Raw genomic sequence first — 22,293 nt, 5'->3', positions numbered from 1 at the left:
CCCTCATGGCCCTGCGGGCATTATTAAGGGGAGTGGCAAGCACAGATAACAAAAAATGAATACAATCATGGGTTAAGCACTACATATATTGTTCACTGCACAGAGTTATTACAAATTTCAACAATTCATGGAAACCTGGACGAAGAGGGAAAAAAATGAGGAAAGAGAAAAAAACAGCAAAAACAAACTACAAATCACCGACACAGAGTTCATGTGGCAATACTAACCAAAGGGCACACATGTCATGGGCAAAAAAAGCAGGCACTCAAGCAGGCAAAGAATTTTGGCGAGCGGTAGTGTGACAATGTGGAACGCTCACTTTGCATGGATGGTCAATGCGCGATCAAACATAGGTGGGTGGAATGAGCAAAGCATTTTTCAAAACAGGATTGAAATTGTACATCTTAAAGAAAAGACAGTCGTAAAATTTTTCGGCGCAGGTAGTGACAGTGTGCTTTTCATTTGTGTGACACTTGAAGTACGGCCATAGCCGTGAAGGATAAAACGAGCGGCACGGTTCTGAACAGCTTCCAAAACAGATATAAGTGACTTAGCTTGAGGGTCCCGTATCGACACGGCGTATTCAAGCTTTGAATGAATCAGTGTTTTATACAGAAGGAGTTTGACTGAAGTGGGTGCATTAGAAAAGCTTTTTTATATAACTGTGCATGCGGTTAGCGTTTCCAGTTATGTAGGTGATATGCTGGTTCGAGGATAAGTTTGATGTGAGATGTACACAGAGGTATTTATGCGAGGTAACCGGGGCTAACGAAGCACTGTTGATGCTGTAAGAGGCTGGTGGCGAGACGGCTTGACTTGAAAAGCGCATGGCTTTGCGTTTTGATGTGTTTAAAACCATTTTCCATTTAATGCACCAGTCAGTAATACAATTAAGATCTGCTTGCAACGAGTTGACATCATTAGTGTTTTTGATTTCACGGTACACTATGCAATCATCTGCAAAAAGTTTGATTGATTTTGTTAGGCAGCATAGAAGAGGATTGAAGACCGTTAACGTAGACAAACTGCGAGCGATTAGTTAAAAAAAAAACAAATCTATGCTAGAACATTTGGGTCGATGTGAAGATGAGCAAGCTTATGCAGCAGCAGGCTATGGGACACTTTATCGAAAGCCCTGCAAAAATCTGAAAAAATGACGTCGACTCTGAACCTTCATCAAGAATCAAATGAATTTCGTTGCTGATAATTGTTTCACAGGAAAACTGCTTCCTGAAACCATGTTGTGTAGATGTGAAAAACGAAAACGATTCAAGAAAACTAGCTGAAAAAAAATTATATGCTCCATTATTTTACAGGAAATGGAAGTTAATGATATTGGACGATAATTAAGGGGTGAATGTATTTTTCCCCGCCATTTTTCCCTCCATCTGGCTACATTGGCCCAAAACTCAGTGGCAACCCTGCCAGCGTGACTGTCGTAGCGTTCTGTGGAGGCTGCGTAGGTGGTCGTGTCGAGTGTGCTGCTCGGGATGGCGGTGAACGTGAAAAAAAGAGCAGCACTGAAGTTAAAGACCAAGCTCGAGATAAAATCAAGGCCTTCAGGGCAGTTTACAAGAGAAGACTGATTGACGCTCTTCTCGTAAAGCTTCGTATGAAGGTCGACTTGCTGGGAGCAATCCAGATGCTTAAACCGGCATAGGACAGCGTGAAAGACGACACGTTTGCCAACTGCTTTCGGCACGCAGGTTTTATTCCAGCAGACGGACAATCCTGATAAAGCAGAACTCCACGAGCTCGATGAGGCCTGGAATGATTTTTCACGTCTTTTTGGTGACATACCCGCAGCAATGACTGTAGAAGACTTTGTAGGTGGCGACGCCGCCGCAGCGACCACGGCTGTACTGATGGACGCTGAAAACGCTGCAGAAGTCTCTGGACATCCCGCAGACGAAGCTCGGGCTGACCCTGCAGACGATGAGAGCATTCAGACTTTGCAAGAATCGCTTGCTGCATTGGATTTACTTTGCCGCCACTGCAGTGATATTGAGGGCAGTGGGTTTGCTCTTGTTGAGCTTTTGAAAACTACGGAATTGGGCGTGATACGAAACGCATCGACACAAAAAAGCAGGCCGCGATAACGCAGTTCTTTGCGCGTAAATCAATGGACGTGACCCAGGTAAGCACCCTCTAAGTTGCTGTGCCTTCTTTGATTGAATTTTGCTGCTCTTGCATGTATTTTCTACGAAATTTTATTTTACAAATTATGGATTTCTGACTGTTTGTTATAACGAGGTTTCACAGTATTGCCCTAGGGCCGCTTTTGCACAGTTGGGGCCCAGAGGCTTTGATTGTTGATTGTCTCACAACTGTCCCCAACATGGCACCATGCAGCACATGCTCAAGTACCGGTACCTCCCCTGGACTCATGGCAAGACACAGTACCGGGCCCGGGACATGGCTGGTGGCTCAATCGCCAAGTGAGGACTCTCTTGCCTCCCGCCGGTGAGCTCTGCTGCTGGCCACACCTCGGGGGTGGTCCTGAATATGGTAAAAGATTGTTTCCAAACATGGCTCACCATCTACATGATGATGATGATGATGGTAAGCCTTGTAGGAGAGAAATTCCATTGGAAAACAGGAAGTTCACTGTGTATGTGATCCTGTCTTTTTCAGTTCCCATGATGTGTGCTGCACAAATGTGAGCGCTCTTTTCACGTCATAGAATGTTAAAGCGGGTAGGAAATAGAAGCCAGATCACACTGGTGTAGAGTGCAGACTACGCAGTGCATAGTTTTGCTTTAACGCATTGGGTTTCAGATTGAATATTACACCAGCAATGAAATTCATGCTGCAGTGAGCAAGTTGAGCATGTAGTTTGGAAATTTCCAGAGGGTCCCAGAAACTCAATTTTTTCTGGCACTTCTGTGAAAGTGCACATTTGTTATGGCTGTCAATCTTGCAAACAAGATGAAGCATTACAAAACTTTTTATGTGCAGATTTAATGATTTGCCAGCACTTTAAAGGCTCAGATTAGTACTGATAAGAACCATTCCATTGTTGATCGTTCAAATGTGACATTCAATTCAGAGCTGAGTAGGGGGAAATTTAAAGGGCCACAAAAGGGGGGGGGGTAAGGCCACTGATAAACATATTTAATGTTTAGAACAAGCGCTTTCGAGTAATCTCCCAAAGTATAATTCCTCGGAACAAAGTCAATAATTATTATTCATTTTTAATAACCGTTTTTTTTTTTAAATCCACGGGCAGAGTGGGTGACGCATAGGTGTGAGCTTTCGAACTATTCCTGGTACCGCTGACGTCACACTGGTCGTGGCTGCCATTCACTGCAGCCACGGTGGCCGGGACGTTATGGAAACACTTCGCAGCGAAAGTTGTCCGCTCATGCCCTGCGTGAACCCCTGAGGTGAAGGAAGTCAATGCCTTCGTGCACATGGTTCAAGCAGTGGTGGAAAGACAAACTGTTCGGAAACATGTCGCCTGCCAACAGCTGTCGCCAGTTTGCTTTCTGGGCAAGAACACTTATTGGTCATTGCTGCATCGTTGTCAGGAGGAGCTTTGATACAAAATTGCCCAAATTCCTGTGCTATAGACTCTTCCGCACTTCCGCTGTCTCCAACAAGTGGCGCCACTAGGAAAGACGTCATTTCCGGCCATCAGAACGCTTCGGTGGGCAGTGCGGACAGCTTCTGCGCAGCTTGTAATGCCAACTGAAACACCGCCACTTTCGTGTGTCTTGTTGAAGCAATGTGCGGGGAAGGAGATCTGATGACCCTGTGATTTATTAGACTAGATGACCATTTCTACATATGGTGCATATATTATGGCCTAGGTCACCATTTTTCATGTTGGTGTATCACGAGTTGATGTTTCTGGGAGACCAGAGTGCCTGTGAGTAGTAGGGAAATGTCTTTCATAAACCTCACGCGCCAGCTCATTTTAGCACAGCCGGCGGTAGCTGTGGAAGTACGAGAAGGGCCTTGTTTTCGCACAAGTTATATGTTGGGTCTTTGTGCTACTGCCACATTATTTTCATGGGATATTAAAGGATATCGTGGTGTTGGTGTAGCTATTAATTTTGCACAGTCCAATGAATTCATTGTACAGGGAAGGATCATCGTGTGGATGTCTGTGAACCTACTTACTTCAGACAAGCACTGATGCAATACATGTAATAATTGCTGCTTTTATAAAACTGGAGCACGAATCAATGGCGAATTTCAGCCTGATAAGACTTCTTTATCTCCACTTGTTCGGGCTTCACTACCACTGCGGGTGCTGAGCTCCGGTGCAGCTTCCAGTCTTATGGTGAATTCAAATTGCAGAACCAGAGTGGTGTAGAGCATGTGTTCCGATTCTGCGTTTGGAACACTCATGCGCTCTAGCCAGAGCAAGTAGGTGGCGCTCGCGAACCCGCCAGCCCGTCATCCCTTGCCTAGCTGCACTTCATATATGCGTGTCCTCCCGCTGCTTCTTGAAATGTCAACAGTCTATACGCGCTTATTTCGTTCACGCAGCTGAACGTGGGCACACAGGGTAAAGTTCTTTGGCACTTTTTCGTATAAAACAGGATCGTGGTGCACAGTAGAGCAGAGCAGCGCATAGAGTTTTCGTGCATAGGTCTGCAGTTGCTCTCCAAGAGAGAGAGCGCAATATCACGACGAGAATTTGCATCCATAGAGGCGGCAAGTACCGATCGTCTGCTACAAGCACAGAGGATGGAGCTGGTGCAGCTACCGGAAGTGGAGAGAGCCGCTGAAGAAATACGCCATGCAAACTTCTACCCGGTTCTGCAGATTTCGGCTGGAGTGACCTTGACTCGGCTCCCCATCTGCGTTTGGAAGACTCAATCTGGGTTCCGGATCTGCGTTTGGAATACAGTCGCTTCGAAAAGAGGAAAAAACTTTGCTCTGGAATTGCTCCAACTCTGCGGTTGGAATCCACCGTTGCTTTCGCCCAAGCACAGGCGAACGTTGCTGAGTGCGCCTGATGTGGCCTTTGAGCAGCGTAAAAGTCCTTTGAAGCCAGACATTTACGGGAGGTGAACTAGCATGCGGTCAATTGTCGGGGGATTACATCCACGCCCATATCCAGTAGTAAGTATTGTGCTTAATGCTGAATGGGTAACATTCATAATACGCCTGAACCAGTGCGGTGTGAACACGTTTTCATTGTTTAGGAAAAAATATTGAGAAGAAGAAAGGTCTCAGGTGATAGAAGTTAATGAAAAGCAGTGCGAAAACGAAGACGAGACCACACAACACAGGCGCTGTGTTGTGTGGTCTCGTCTTGTGTTGCGCCTGTGCTATGTGGTCTCGCCTTCGTTTTTGCGCTGTTTTTCATTAACTTCTATTATGCACCAACTAGCCCGCCAATATGCTCTATCCGGTGATAGCCTGCTTATAATCAGTTCAGTTTGATGGTAAACTATGTTGCCCACAAAAAGCATTAGAGAGGGAATTGATCTACAAAAAAACTCTGTGACTGGTTTGTCGGCACATTCTAGCCAATGCAAGGATTCAGATGACACAGTAAGTGAGCTAGGTGAGTAAATAAAACATCTTGTAGCACCTGCACATACAATGGGCATTCACATGAAGTCCGCAGCACCTTGCAGCCGGGCGCAGTTTTTGAAACCTGAGTGATAGCACAAGAGTCACGTGACCAGGTATGGCAGCGCCTATGCTATTGCGCTGGGCTGTAAAAAAATTAAATTGTGAACTTGTGAAGGAGGGCACATAAATGCTCGCAGGTATTGTACTGATTAGGCACCGCTTTCGTGCATTGTTTTGAGCGTCGCTTTCATGTGTGCGAATGTGGTGATTGTGGTGAGAAAAGTCACAAGTGTTAGCAAATGAAAATGGCCGTCCAGTATGTTCTGGCTGCAGTGAACCAAAATCTACGATTGCTTACATCACAAGAAGGGTGTAGAATCACTGTCAAGCGCCAGTGTGACCCGGTCCACTGAGATACTGCAACCGGCCGGCAAAAGTCATCAGTGATACTTGTGGAGAGCAAACAGGCAGATTTAGGATGATCGCCGAGCGCCGCACCTGTTGTTGAGCTTATTTTATTATGAGATGGGCTTCCCTGTAATGCGATGATGAAAGACAAACGTTTGTTTCAACAGAGAGGTCGCTCATCCGTTCTAAAGGGCTGTCTGCTGAAACCAACTAGGCCTATACTCTGCGAAAGCTTTTCGTGGCAGCGTGAGCAAAGCTGCGGGCGCGCAGCATCTCCTAATATCTCCCTCCGCCGCGTAGCTCAGCCGGCCGGCCTGCCTCTACCGAGTCCAATGCAGTTTCAGTTTTGTTTCTGCAGCCAAAGAGAAGCGCTCATGCAGACTTTGTAGCCGTCGTTAGTGACGAGGAGCTAAATAAAGAACAGCGAGCTTAAAGTGGTTCTCTTCGGTTTACGGCAAAGAGAAGGGGATGATGCACCTGGACAGTTCTCATCGCGTTCACATGGCACGATGAAGCCAGCAGCGCAAGGCACCCAACACATACTGCATGTGTAAGACCGTCTATTATGCCTCACCACATTCACTCCCGACACTACGCTGTGCTGTATGTCTTCTGAAGTTTCCCAATAGTACTTTTACTGTTCCATCGTTACTTTGCCATACAGTAAAACCTCAGTGATATGAATCTCATAAGGTCGCGGAAAAATTCTTATCATCCGAACATTCGTATCACTGAAAAGAAAAGTTTGCACAAGCATGGGAAAGGCAGTCGCGCAGATCTGTCTGAGAAGGTTTATTACGGTCATGCAGTTGCAGTTCGGCACTCGCGGCGCACACAGCACAACAGGCGATCATGACATCAGCGATGTGCGTGCCGCATTACTCCGCAGACTTCTCACGGCGCATACACAAATGCGCCAGCCGCGCGGCGCCGCGGGTGCTCGTGATGCATACAGCGGGACCAGTAGTCGCGAAGTCTATGATGTGCGGCCCGTATGCGCCCACGAACTGCTCACGATAGCACGCTGCTGCAAACTTTTTGCGGCATGGAAAAGGACCGCGATGCTGCAGTGTGCTGCCCGCATTTCTCTGCATACTTCTCACGATGCGTGAAGTACTATAGGGGATGGCGACATGCAGGCCGCGTGGCACCGCAAGTGGATTGCAATTGCGGAGCCAGCAATGCGTGATCCATGCTTGCCCGCTGCGTACGCTGCCGCTAGCTGCTGCAGTTCAGGAGTGCAAACTGCTGGCCTAGTTGGTTCATATTGCATAGAAAGGGAACCAGCCAATACAGACGCAAGACAAGAACAAAGAAGGCACACACCACAACGCTGGACTTACAACTGATTTACTAAGATGAAGAATTGCTCATTTTAAAATAGCTTCCTCCCTGCGCACACACCCTACAGACAATACACTTCGCGCACCACATGTGGCTAATATAATGATAAAAACTTTCACTCCTTTTCGATGATAATCACGGACGGCTCACTGACGCATTTCTGCTTATTCTTTCTGATCAGGAAAGCTTCCAATAGCTCACGCTCACGTTTAGATTTTCGCCGACCGATAATGCTGGCAGTGTCAAAACTAGAACATTTGCAGTCCTGGACATGCAATTGCTGCCTGTGTCAGTGCCCAAAGTTGTGCGATGTTGCCTCAGGCGCTCATTCAAGCATGCTCCGGTTTGGCCTATGTAGATTTTCCCGCATGACAACGGGATTGAATACACCACGCCCACTGCGCATGTGGTGAACATAGTCTGGTGTTTCGTCTTGCAAACACCAGTTCTGCGCAGGTCTGCAGAGATTTGGGTGCACAAACCGGACAGTTTGCAGGGAGCAGAAAATGCCAGGTGAAGTCTTGTGGAAGTAAGAAATGACTTCCAACTTTCTTGATTCCACTTCTATTAGCCTGGCAGCCTTTGAAGATAACTTCAGTTTTTTCCCCAAGGATTCCCCCACCGCCAGCAGAACCAAGGGAGGAAACCCATCATTATAGTAGCCATTTCACCATGTGGTGCGCGAAGGGTATTGTCTGTAGGGTGTGTGCGCAGGCAGGAAGTTATTTTAAAATGAGCAATTCTTCATCGGAGTAAATTAGTTGTAAGTCTAGTGTTGTGGTGTGTGCGTTCTTTGTTTTTGTCTTGCGTCTGTATTCTCTGGTTCCCTTTCTATGCAGCTGCTGCAGTTGCGATGTCTGCAGTTTGTGTGCCATGCGCCGCTGAAAGCTTTTCGCGATGCGAGCCTGACAGACAATCACGACAGCGAGGTGCAGACCACGCGTTACCGCAAACTGCTCATGATGCGACAGCATGTCTGGGGATCGCGGAGTCAATGATGTGTGGGCAGTGCATAGTGCTCAAGGTTGCAGTCGCACTCAGTTTGAGCGTTTGTGTCGGGAATGTGTTCGGAACATCCGAAATTTTGCACGTTGTACACAGTGCACTCCGGCCGGGGAATTTCGCGAATTCGTATCATCCCGAAATTCGTATCACCGAGATTTTACTGTATTATTCATGCAGTGACATCTCCCAAAATGCCTGATAAAAAGTGTGGTTGCTTCAGCTGCTTTCACATTTCCCATATTTTCATATAGGTTGCCATATATCGACGATGTCGTATCTCTCCGGATCGCAAAATAGTGTTAAGGATCCTCTCAACGTGTTTGGCGTATCCATCGAGGGAAACAATTGGCCAAGTAAATTGGTATATGTACTATTAATGTTACTAAGCAGGGGACCATATTCAGCTAGATAATGCACTTCAGTCCCATAGCTTTCCCTGCACTGCCAAGAGAAGCTGTCGCAGGGTACGGCAGGCAAGGAGCAGCCGCATCGCCTGGCTCGAGAGGCGTCGTCGCCGAAAGCTTGGACAGGTATATGCTGCTGTTACACGAGTATAGTCTTTTTTGATACGAACGTGTACTAAATTATCAGCACTTCACTGCTGTGCCATTCCATGGTCTCGGCGACCAAAATTGACAACAGCCGACCATCGACGCACGGTCTGTAGCAGCCTTCAGAAATTTTAGCGAATGAAAATGGCGACCGAATATAGTTTTGGCTGCAGTGAGCTGTTACTGACAATTGCTTACTTCGCAGGATGCGCATACGATCCCCACAAAGCAGCGGTGTGAGTCCTCTTTGGGCTGTTTTTACAAACTTGAGCGGTCACCGTGTACACGTCTGGATAAATCAGGTCATACTTAATTATCTGGTTATCGCTGCTGCATCTTTGAATGGGTGACTCCATTCGTCATGTTTTGTGTGTCCGCTGTTTCAGCTCAGATCCATGTTGGAGAGCAGCGAGTGTGTTCCAACTGGAAGTAACTGCTCGGTGATGTGTTTGTGGCCAGAGCATGGTGCCGGCCTGTAATCTTTATTTCTTTTGCTTTTGTTGTCTGATGCTCCAGCATACGAGTTGATAAGGAAAACTCAGGAGTCATTTTCAGTGGCCGCTTGTGCTAGTTTTCTACAAGCTTGATCAAAAACTTGTGCAAAGGTGATTGATCATTCAGTATCTATCAGCATTTCGACTTTTCTTAGCCTTGGTGACCCCCTCGCCCCTCCCCCCCCTTTCTTTGGACACACAAGCACTAAACACACTCCATTTCGCTGCCATTTGGGTGGAAGGCTCCTGCAAGTGCTTCTTGTTTGCAAGCTCTTCCGCTGCATCAGTGAATACAGTTGAACCCAGATATATCAAACTCACTGAATATCCCCTTGAAAATCCCATGTAAAAGTATAGAAAAGCTACATCGTATATCGAACTCTAATTTCACCGGTCGTTCGATATATCGAACTCCACACCACGCACTGGAAGGTGCACCTTCCCCAAAGATGATTGCATCACCCTTGGCCGTTTGCCGCGTGGTGTTTTCAAGCCACGCACAGAAGGAATGAGAGGGCACAGTTTGGCGACGGCTGGTCTTGAGCAGTGCCGTGCCCATTCCCTAAAGGTGGTAGAAACATTTTATTGCCATTGGAACATATAGTTGGGGTGCATGGCACTGCTGGGAGGCACCCTTATAAGGCAAACGAAAGTCCTTGGAGAGCAATTCTCCTTGTGCGTGCATCTGCGGTGATCATTTTCCAAGCCATGTGCTGGAAGGAACGAGCGGGAACCGGTTTGGCAATGGCCAGTACGAAGCAGGCGCGAATGGTGTTTGGGAGAGGGGAAACAACGCAATAGACAGAAGTGGTGCCTGCCGAGCTTTCCCTCTCCTTCCTCTTCGTTCGCAGCATGTGCCGACAAGCCAGCTCAGCCCTTGGCAGACAAAACGTCTTTCTCCAGCGAGTATAGGAAACCTTCTGAGCATGATGGTTGATGTGCGATGTGCGTCTTGTGTGGTCGTGTCCGTGTGGCCTAGCTTAAGCTGTGGCAGCTGTGGATGTAAAGAAGCAGCATTTTTTTTTTTTTTTTTTTTAGCGAGAGTCGTTCATTTTTACATCTATGAATCAACGAAGGCAGGCGGTCAGCTGCGATCATGACACCGGTTTTTAGCATTGTTCGCTTCAAACAGCATTTGCAGCTATCACGCTTCCCAATGATTTTGTGAAGTGGACTCCGCCCACCCTAAGCGTGGCATGATAAATCAAACCAGGCTTGTACAATCAAGTCATCATAGGCATTCTGCCAAGTTCGCTCCCCGCCACCGCAGGAGCTAGCATTAAAAGTATACTTAAAGCATAAACATGCTGTGACATTATCTCTACGCAGCGTCTTGATGCGCTGCCAATAAATGAGCTGGGGATGTGACGGCCGAAATGGAGGAACGCGGCACCGACTAGTGCTTTTTTTTTTTTTTTCTAATTCTCGGGGGCAAAAGTGGGGGGGTGGGTTCATTATGCGGGTGGGTTGATTATACAACAAATACTGTATCATTCTTTACAATTGTAAGTGGCGTCTCAAGCAAAGTTCTGTATATATCGAATTTTCGATATATTGAACTATTTCGCGATCCCCTTTGAGTTCTATACAGTCGAACCAAGATATATCGAATTTTGGTTATATCGAACTCACAGAATATCCCCTTGAAAATCCCATGTAAAAGTATAGGAAAGCCGCGTCATATATTGAACTCAATTTCACTGGTCGTTCGATATATCGAACTCCGCACCACGCACTGGAAAGTGTGCCTTTCCCAAAGACGATCGCATCACCCTCGGCCGTTTGCCGCGTGACGTTTTCAAGCCACGCGCGGAAGGAATGAGAGGGGACAGTTCGGCTAGGCAGCACCCCCGCTTATTCCCCAAAGGCACGCACATCTGTGGTTATCGTTTCCTGCGCGCCAGCACGTGACGTTTGCAAGCCTTGTGCGTGAATGAATCAGAGAGAACCAGTGGAAAGGAGAGGGGAAAAATGCGACATAGCGAAGTGCAAGGGTGTGCCCATTCTTTTGCAGAGCTATCTCTCTCCTTTCTCTTTCCCGGCCTTCGTTCGCAGTAGCACGCGCTACGCATGCGCCAAGCCAGCTCAGCCCGTTTTCAGACAGAATGTTTCTCCAGCGTGTGTTACGAACCCTCTGCGCGCGGTGGCTGACGTTGCTATGGCGCCTGCGGAAGTTAAGGGCAGATCTTTTTTTTTCTTTTTTGCGAGTCGTCTATTCTTATTGTTGTGCTGTATGCGTAGCGTAGCGTAAGATGGCAGTACGAAGCTTATTTTTTTTTTTGTGGGAGTCTTTTATCCTTGCATGTATGAATCAACGAAAGCACGCAGTTAGCTGCGACCATGACACCGGCTTTTAGCATTTTTTGCTTCAAACAGCATTTGCAGCTACTGTACCACGCTTTCCAATGACTTTGTGGCAGTGGACTACGCCTGCCCCAAGCGCGGCGTCATAAATCGAACCAGGCTTGTGCAATCAAGCAAGCCATCATGGGCAGTCTGCCAAGTTCGCTCCCCGCCGCAGCAGGAGCTATCAAAGGATAAACACGCTACGACGTTAGCAGCATCTTGGCACGCTGCCAAGAAATGAGCTGTGGATGAGACCACTGAAACGGAGTGCAACATGCAAGCCAAAACGCTGGCGATTTCTGCCGCGGCGATACAGAAACCTTGTTTTGAGCTGCCGCGGTGGCTCGAACGGCAGGGGGACGCAGTTCCAACAAGTTGAAAATTTTTTGCTCTGTCGCTGCCCCTAGTCGCTGAGATCGCTTAATCGCTGCCCCTAGTCGCTGAGATCGCTTAATCGCTTGCATGTGAGTGAGCTGGCCTTAATGCTTTTTTTTTTCCAAATTCTCGAGTGCAAAAGTGGAGGGTGGGTTCATTATGCGAGTGAGTTACTACGCGACAAATGCGGTATCGTTTTTTCGCATCTAAGTGCCGTCCCAAGCCGATTTCTGTATATCGAATTATCGATATATTGAACTATTTCGCGATCCCCTTCGAGTTCAATATATCCGGGTTCGACTGTATATCCGGGTGTTGGACTGTACTACCCAGGGAGTGGCACAAGCAGAGGCATAATATTTTCCATTACTTTTGGGTAGCCTCACCATAATATATGTACTGCTAAGGGGACACGATTCTTGCATTCTGTGCACATTTTTTTCTACCGACTAATCAGGATCTGGTGAAGGCATCTTAAAGGGAACGCATCAGGCACTGATCTGAGATTGACGAATCGGGACAGGTGTAGACGCCTCAGCCTAAAGTCAAGGTTGGAGCCACAGTACAAGGGAAGACCTTACGAAGTGCCTCTTCAGGCCAGCTACAGCTGGTGGCTTGAAAAAAAGGTATTATTTGGAGGGCAACACTTTGTATGCGACATCCCTGAGTGTGGCCTTCTCCGGCGAGGTAATGATGCATGCATTCACCCGAGCAGTTGCAGCCATCACCACCATTGCTACATGCTTTGTGTCTGCCCAGTCCTTTTCCTCCATCTCCTCTCTCTTCTCCTGTTCATGCCACTTTTTCTTGGCTGAACATGGCTCGAAGTTTGTTGAAAAGCTAGCTTCCCCTAGCAGTTTATGAGCCTTGCAATATGTTTATGCCTCAGTTTTAAATTTATTTATTTATTGTTACCCTCAGGGTAAGGACATTACAGAGGGGATTGGGTGGAGTACAAGAATACAAAATATGCACAACATACAAAAGTATACAAGCAATATATAAGTAATAAAAGATGTCAGCATAGTTAAGTATTGCGTAATATGGCACAAGTATTATTTCGGACTCAAAACATGTATTAGAAGGTATCATTAAACAATATGTAAACAGTATTTTCGCGGAATTGTTTAAATGCACGGTAGTCTGAGGTAAACACAGAAAAATTAAAGCAAAAGTTATGCAGGACTTACGAAAATTTGCATGGTCGGCATTGCACACGGCAGACTGAAATAATTAAAAATTAGTGATGGTTGCAATAGGAATGGGAAGGCGATTCCGTCTTTCGATGTGCGGGGCATGAATGAGTCAAGGAAACTTCTACTATTGCATGCAGTTATACCCACTTTGTGAATGTGGTCTATGCGAGATGATATATAAGAAGGCGGAATGAGTAGTTTATTGCGTAGGTCATCATAATAAAATATCTTATGAAAGAGGCATATACCATATTTACTCGCATAATCCTCGCACTTTTTTCGCAGAAAATCAGTGCGAAGTTAGGGGGTGCGATAATTACGCGGGGAAAATTTTTGAACAATGCTTTGGAGTGCTGAAAGCAAATGTAAATAGGCTGTGAACCGGGGTTCTCAAGCCAGCTATTGTAAATTTAACCAAAACTTCAATTGCAAGCAGGACTTACGTTTGTAATAAAACCACAGAGACGACAAACACTAGCTGCAGAAACACTTTATTTGGGAAGGCTGGCCGCCCGCAACATCACCATCACTCAGAGTCCGCGGAGTCCACGTCGACATTGCCATCGCTATCGTTGGTCGCTGCTTCGTCGGCTTCCTCAGCTTCACCCTCTTCATCTTGCCTTGAGCTTGTCGTGCTGCCGTCTCCAGTAGCGGACACAAATCTCGTTGACTCCGAAGTGTCTGCTGGCAGCGCGGTTGCCGTGCTCCAAAGCGTACTCGACAGCTTTTAGCTTAAAGGCAGCGGTGTAGCTTGCGTATCGCCCCATGGAGAAGCGGCACCGAGAGCACGGTGACAAAAGTAGCACGCACTGAGCGAGGCCTACGAAAGTCTTCGCAAAATGGCAGAACTATGCGCGGAACTCGGGAGAACGTGCGGCGGTACCAGCGGAACAAAACTGACGAAACACCTTGACGTTTCCTTCTCGAGGCGCTCGGAGTGGTCGGAGCTGGTGATGATGATCGTCGGTTGGGTCGGGTAGCGCCTCCTGGTAGCGCACGCACCTAACGGGGCCAGCTAGTTTCAGTAGCACTAGAAAGATGGCGCTCGCTACGCGTAGTCGACTGCCGCGGTGCAACATGTCGACTCTCGCGGCAGTGATGTTGGGGATGCGATGATTATGCGAGAAAAAAAAAAATTCCAATTTTCTATAGGCAATGTGGGGGGTGCAAGCATTATGCGAGTGCGAGCATTATGCAAGTAAATACGGTACGTGCGAGCTTTCGACGAGTTGCGAGGGTTAACAGGTTGAGATTAGATTTCATCGTGGATACGCTGGCAGTGCGGTGATAGTAGAGAAGATGAAGCGAGGTGCGTTGTACTGAGTCACTTCTAGCTGGTTGATAAGATCATTAGTGCATGGATCCCAAACTGACTATGCGTATTTGAGTTGCGAACGAACTATGGTTTTGTAGAAGAGAAGCTTAGTGTTAGCACTGAGTGAAAGTTTCGTTTTAAGTAGCCTAACAGGCAGTTAGCTTTGTTGACAATAAATTCGACACGAGTTTTCCAGCTAAGGTTTGATGTGATGTGAATGCCTAGGTACTTGTATGACATTACTGATTCAAGAGCAACATTGTTAAGATGATATGCAGGTAAGTTGCCAGTCGACCTTGATACTCGTAAGAATTTCCATTTGTTAACATTTAGTGTCATTTCCCATGCATTGCGCGTACGTCATCATCAGTTATTATTTCGTGGAAAAGGACACAATCGTTGGCAAATAGATGAATTGATGAGGTAACGGAAACAGGCAGGTCATTAAACAATATTTTGAAGAGTAACGGCCCAAGCACGGTACCTTGCAGAACACTAGAAAGGATGGAGTTTAAGCTTGAGTTAGTGCCATTAGCTGCTACGAACTGCTGACGTTCTGTTAGCAAACATTCAAGCCATTTCGGCACATTAGTATCAAGTCCTGTTGTGCGCAGTTTTAGTAGCAGAAGCCAGTGGCAAACCTTATCAAACGCCTTAGCGAAATCTAAAAAGATGCAATGTGCAGTTGAATGACGATCAAGAATTGTATGCAACCTGTGGGTAAAAAGGACAAGTTGTGTTTCGCACGAATATGACTTGCGAAAACCATGTTGTGCATGATGAAAAAACGAATTTGATTCTAAAAAGTTTACTATGTGCGAAAAATTATGTTCGAGAATCTTACAGGGGATACTGGTAATTGAAATAGGGTGATAGTTATTAGGTGAATGTTTGTTTCCAGATTTATATATTGGAATCACTTTCGCTATCTTCCAGTCTACCGGCATTGTACTATATTCAAGAGACTGCTGGAATACTTTAGACAGAATAATCGAGGAATATAGTCTTGGGCTTTTTAAAAACTTTGAATTTATGCAGTCAGTTCCGGCAGCTGAAAAAGGTTTCAGGCCATCAATAATTTTGGCGATTCCATCGAGGTTGATAGTGACAGGGTACATTGGTAGATAATTATAAGCGCGACGAAAAGGTATGTTGTTTGACAAGGATTTATTGAAGAAACTGGAGAAAACATTGTTTAATATTGATGAGCATTCGCTGTCAGGAATAGGTTCATCGTCGGAGCTTGTTAGAGTGATTTTAGACCTGTCTGCAGGATTAACAACTTTTCAAAATTTTTTAGGATTTGCTAGCAGCATATCCGGTAAAGTCTTTGTGAGAAACATTTTTTCGCATTTTTAACGGCTGAAATATAAGCATCATTTGCGGCGCGATATGATGACCACAGGGGTGGAAGTGCTGCTCCAATTGCTCCATCCTGCTCCAAACCTCTTTTCTTGCTCCATCCTGCTCCCAAATGCAATATTGCTTCAAAACTGCTCCAAACTGGCTATTTTGATTTTCTGTCATCAAATTTAGCAGAACACTGGAACAATGTCATTGCACCGGTGGCAAAGATATAACGCATCTTGCACTGGGCTTAATACAAATGAAATTTTTGTTGCAAGGGAAGGAAGCATGGAACGTAATAAATATTTGTTTGCAAGTAATATTAGTATGAACCACTGACGATTGGAGATAATTGTGAAAAAAACTGCACTGTGTATGAGATCAGCAAGCGAAGCAGGTAGCACGAACTACTGTGAGCCGTTAGGAAAAAAACTTGTCCCGACTGCAAAAACTGCATGAGTTATCTAATGGTTCTGCTGTGAGTACTTCACCATCGAGCCTCTTTGTCAGTGGCAAGCTTGCCAGGCCTACGGCAGACAAAACCATACTTGAAGCGTTATAGGTTGGTGCGCCAAAGCTGTGAATCACTAAGAAGCTTCTCAATATTGTTGGAAAGGCATACGGGGTTTATCGCCAAAATATTAAAAATGAGCCCCAGCATTGCTCAAGCAAAGAATGATGAACTATTGGCAGAAGGCAGTGAAGTAAAAAAGATATAGGATAGAAAGGCTACCCCTCAAAGCCATCTCTCTCTATCCCAAAGCTGCTCCAAAATGCCCGAGCCTGCTTTCACCCCTGTAGACCCCCACCATATTTACAAATGGACAGGACAATCGAGGTTGTGCTGCAGTTATCTGCAATCCCACGGTAGGCAAAAAGCATGGGAGCGGCACTGGCACCAAGCTTATCAAAGTGCATTATTGTGGTCTGAAGGCTCCGTTTTTGCAGATGAAATATCCATGTGCTCAGGAATTTATCAGCCGAGGCATAGGATCAAAAGGAATCATGTAATGCCTTATAACTGGGGGCTTTGAGGTGTATTCTAAATAGTAAAATAAAGTAGATATGCACAAGATAGGGAGGAGATAGGGAGATAGGATGTCTTACGCATGTCCATTAATCTAAACTCCAAATTAGTATCCCTGCTAGAGCGAATCGAAATGGTAGACTCGACATTTGAATCTATCAAGTCAAAATAGGTAAATGCATTAGGTGAGACTAGATGTTCAGTTATAAAGCGCACCAGCGAGTGTTAGGTTTGCTGCGAGTCTTTTCCAAGTACAGTCGAACCCGGATATATCAAACTCTAAGGGGATCGCGAAATAGTTCGATATATCGATAATTCGATATACAGAAATTCTCTTTTGACGGCACTTGCGATGCGAAAAAACGATACCGTATTTGTCGCGTATTCTACCCACTCCCATAATGAACCCACCCTCCACTTTTGCACCCGAGAATTTGAAAAAAAAAAAAAGTTAAGGCCATCTCGCTCACATGCAAGTTATTGAGCGATCTCAGCGACGAGCGGCAGCGACAAAGCGAAAAATTTCCAACTTGTTGGAACTGCGTCCCTCTCGCCGCTCGAGCCACCGCGGCAGCTCAAAACAAGATTTGTGTGTCGCCGCGGCAGAAATCGCGAGCGTTTTCGCTTGCTTGTGGATGGTGCGCGTCACTATGTTTAGGTTGTCTCATCCACAGCTCATTTCTTGGCAGCGTGCCAAGATGCTGCGCAGCGATAACGGCAGGGCGCGTTTATCTTTTTATAGCTCCTGCTGCGGTGGCAGGGAGCGAACTTGGCAGAGTGCCCGTGATGGCTTGATTGCACAAGCCTGGTTCGATTTATCACGCCGCGCTTGGGGCGGGCGTAGTTCACTTCCGCAAAATTATTGAAAAGCGATAAGAATGGATGACTCTCACAAAAAAAAAAAAGAGAGAGAGAGAGATTTGCCACTTTTTAACGTCTGCAGGTGCCATAGCCATAGAGAAAGAGATTCCATTGCCACGTCAGTCGCCGCGCGCAGAGGGTTCCCAACACACACTGAAGAAAGCGTCCAACGTTCTGTCTGAAAACGGGCTGAGCTGGCTTGGCGCATGCGTAGCGCGTGCTACTTTGAACGAAGGATGGAGAGAGGAAGGAGAGAGATAGTTCGGCAAAAGAATGCTTCGCTCTATCGCGTTTTCCCCTCTCATTCCCATCGGTTCTCTCTGGTTCATTCACGCACATGGCTTGCAAACGTCACGTGTTGGCACGCGGGAAACGATAACTGCAGATGCGCGCGCCTTTGGGGAATGAGCGCGACGCTGCCCTAGACCAGCCGTCGCCGAACTGTCCTCTCTCATTCCTTCTGCGCGTGGCTTGAAAACGTCACGCGGCAAACGGCCAAGGGTGATGCGATCGTCTTTGAGGAAGGCACACTTTCCAGTGCGTGGTGAAGAGTTCGATATATCGAACTCTTCACCACGCACTGGAAAGTGTGCCTTCCTCAAAGTCTTTGAGGAAGGCACACTTTCCAGTGCGTGGTGAAGAGTTCGATATATCGAACGACCTGTGAAATTGAGTTCGATATATGACGCCGCTTTCCTATACTTTTACATTTGATTTTCAAGGGGATATTCCGTGAGTTCGATATAACCAAACTTTGATATATCCGGGTTCGACTGTATTTGCTAAGGTTGGCCTGTGTTATATACCTTTACATGCTTTGTCAAAGATGAGTTTGATGTTGGAAAGGCATTGATTTTGCATGAAAAGGAATCGGGTTGGAAATTTCGTATTTCAGAAAGCGAAAGCGGCAATTATCAAAGGTGTTTGACCTTAGAAACATGCTCCAAAACATAATTCAAATGCTCCAAAACTCGTTTTGTTGCTCCAAAGCTGCTCCAAAATGCTCGAGCCTGCTTCCACCCCTGTGACCAGCGAAACTGGCTGTGTGAGGTTTTAGCTAGCCAGTATAAGCATTTCTTTCTGTTAGATAGCCGCCTAATGTGCGAGTTATACCACGGCGCCTTTGGATTATATGGGATATTTTGAATAGGAATGAAACGGTTAGTAAGTTCAGCAATCTTGTTCTTGAACAATGTCCAGTTAACTTCAACGGGGCGTAGCTCAAAGCCTTCTAGGAGCTTCGTTAGAAAGAGGCTAAGCTCGTGGTTGATTTGGTTGAAATCGGCGCGATGGTAATTGCACAGTCTTTTAGTCGTCTTTTATCTTTTCTGTTTGGAGATGGTAATGTGAAAATTTAATACAAGATGGTCACTCATACCTGGTAAGAATGTTATTTTTGAGCATAATTCAGGGCTTGAACATATACAAGCTTCTTGAAACAGATGATGTGAGCAAAACAGTGTGCATTATATTCGTGTAAGCGTGGTACCTGTATATGATAGCTGTCAAATAAACAACAAAGGAAAGAACAGGAACACACATCTTTGCTTTCAATATCAACCAATATCAAACTTTTAAAAGCTTGTACAGTCGAGCCTGGATAATTCGAATTCTGTTTATATCAAACTAACGGGATATCCACTTGAAGGTCTCATTAAAAGTATAAGAAAGCTGTGTCATATATCGGACTCAATTTCACCGGTCGTTCAATATATGAAACTCCGCACCACGCACCAGAAAAGGTAGGAGATGCGCCTTTCCCAAAGGTGATCGCATCACCCTCGGCCGTTTGCCGCGTGACATTTTCAGGCCACGCGCAGAAGGAATGAGAGAGCATAGTGCGGCGACGGCTAGTCTTGAGCAGCACTGCACCCTTCCCCCAAAGGCGTGCGCATCTGCGGTGATCGTTTGCCGCGTGAAGGAATGACAGGCAACAGATTTGGCAGTGGCCAGCACGGAGCAGACGCAGCCAATTCAGCATTGGTGTTCGGGAGAGGGGAAACGACATGATAGAGTGAAGCACAAAGGTGTGCCCATTCTTCTTCCGGGCTTTCTCTCTCCCCTTCCTCTCGCTTTCCCAGTCTTTGTTCACAACAGCATGCACTATGCATGCGCCGACAAGCCAGCTCATCCCGTGGCAGACAGAATGTCGAACTCTTCTCCAGTGTGTTTTGCGAACCCTCTGTGCACGGCAGATGACATGCGATGCGCATTTTGTTTTTTGTTCTTTTACGAGAGTCATCCATCCTTGTGATAAACATGCGGTGTAGCATAAGCTATGGTGGCTGTGGTCTTAGTAAGCAGCAGATTTTTTTTTTTTTTCTTGCGAGAGTCTTCTATTGCATCTCTGAATCAACAAAAGCATGTGGTCAGCTGTAAGTGTGACACCGGCTTATAGCATTGTTTGCTTCAGACGATATTTGCAGCTATCATGCTTTCCAATGATTTTGTGGCGGCACTCTGCCAGGTTCACTCTCTGCCACTGCAGGAGCTAGCATCAAAAGTATACTTAAAAGGTAAACACGCGGTAACGTTATCGCTGTGTAGCATCTTGATGCGCTGCCAATAAATGAGCTGTGGATGCGGCGGTCGAAGCGGAGGGACTTTTCTTTTCATATTCTTGGTGGTAAAAGTGGACGGTGGGTTTGCTATGCAAGTGGGTTGATTACGTGACAAACATGGTATCATTTTTCATGATCGCAAAAGTGGATGGTGGGTTTGCTATGTAAGTGGAGAACAACAGGAAAGAAAATAGGCCGTCATAAGAACGTAACAAAGCAAGCTAATACCTCTGTCACACGGACACGGCTGAACTCCTTTCAACTCCCTTCAACCAAGGTAGCCATTACCTCGAGGGAGATACGTGCCGTGTCACACGGCAGTCCATTATGGAAGGAAGTTAAATGGAGTTTTGAAGCAAAGGAGATCGACGATCTCCATTGATGGGCGAAGGGAGTACTCTCGTTTCCAATGTGCTTTGCTTCCGAGTCATTAAATAACATATTTCTTCAATAATGTAATTTTTACTCCTAAATATATTAGTTTTTATTGCATAAAATTGTATTCTAACTCGGTTAGTTGCGTTTAATTGTCGCTACTGCACCACGTATTGCACAACGCCGCGCATGGTGTCCAGCAGAGCGGAAAAAATGGCTATGTTTAGAGCATGGCCGTTGTTTTCAGCAAATGTGTGTTCTTTTATATTGATATGACTAAAGCTAATTGCATTTTGCGAGGAAAATAGTAGTATAAAAAATATTTCAGTTTGTTTTGGACATTAATTTTTATATCTTTGTGCAAAATAAACAGCGCCTAATGGCCCCCTGTTGGCTGCTCTGAGAAGCTCGTTGCAAGCCGTGTGACACGGGGACAACTCCTTTGAGGCGAAATTCCCTGCGACTCCCTTGCGCTCCTTTAGACCAAGGAAGTTCAAGGTAGTTCCGAGTCGGCCGTGTGACAGGGATATAAGATTGGCTGAAGCCAGCAGAGCAGAGGCTGACTGGTAAGAGGCATCAAACGCCCACTTTGAAGACATCGATAATGCCAGAAAAGATATAAGACCAAATTGTACGCCAAAGAATGTTCCCCCAGAGTCATTGGAGATGTACGCAGACAAACAAACAATGGAAGTGCTGCTCCAAGCACCCTTCCCTCACCCCATCCAAAGCACAATATTGCATGCCTCAAGCCAACTTGTTCAGTGTTTTGCCATCAGATTTTGCTGAAGTGGGGCCTTGTATTGCTTGCAGAAAATGTGGTGCATATATTGCCGCATATAAGTCGACCTTTTTTTTTAAATGTCCTTCCAAAAGTTTGGGAGTCGACTTATAATTGGGGTCGACGTACATGCGGAGTCTTAAAGTCTGCTTATATGCGGGGTCAAAAGTAACTTCGACCGAGTCGTGAATAATATCACACCCCGTGCGCTCGTAATTCCATAAAAGTTGCCAGACACAATGTGAAAGTGGATCTGCTTTAAAAAAGAAGCTAATTTTAATCGAGATTTGCACCAAAGGTTTGTTTTAATGCGATAACAACTTGTTATCGACAAACCGTGGGCGTTCCATAGAAAAACGGCCAAAGCCGGGCGGGCTGGCAATGTTTGATACAAATGGGACAGCTACAAATTCAGTCCAATCCAAAACGACCACACGCGACCAGTCACATGAGCCGAGAAGCATTTTCGCGTGTTGTGCAACGTCTGCATTTCGCCATTTCTTCTCGTCGCACCGCCTGGACTCTAACCGACGTGACAGCTAACAGCGGTGTATCTGGCTTTTGTCACTCGACGGACGCCTTGCAAGATGCCGCCGCAACCTCGGCAATAGTACAGCGCTGCTTTCAAGCGGCAAGTCATCCTCTACGCCGAGTCGGAAAACAATGTCGAAGCAGTGCGGAAGTTCGACGTCTCAGAAAAGTGCATGAGAGGCTGGAAAAAACAAAGAAGTAAGCTTTTTGCGTGTGCTGCTACACGCCGTCCCTTTCGTGG

General features: G+C 46.1%; 1 protein-coding gene across 1 annotated transcript in view; it reads left to right on the top strand.

The window, feature by feature from the left end:
- LOC146194122 (protein RER1-like) overlaps positions 1-22,293 on the top strand; it is an 80,219-nt gene that overhangs the window by 47,966 nt on the left and 9,960 nt on the right. The window contains exon 5 of the mRNA XM_084596006.1: positions 2,353-2,438. Coding sequence (XP_084452132.1) covers positions 2,353-2,438 — 86 coding nt within the window. The remainder of the gene's footprint in view (positions 1-2,352; positions 2,439-22,293) is intronic.

This window comes from Amblyomma maculatum, chromosome 3 (genome assembly GCF_055883805.1).
Source record: "Amblyomma maculatum isolate TAMU_Amacu chromosome 3, ASM5588380v1, whole genome shotgun sequence".
Lineage (NCBI taxonomy): Eukaryota > Metazoa > Arthropoda > Arachnida > Ixodida > Ixodidae > Amblyomma > Amblyomma maculatum.
Note: the sequence above shows the minus strand (reverse complement) of the source record. Positions and strands in the feature narration are given on the sequence as shown.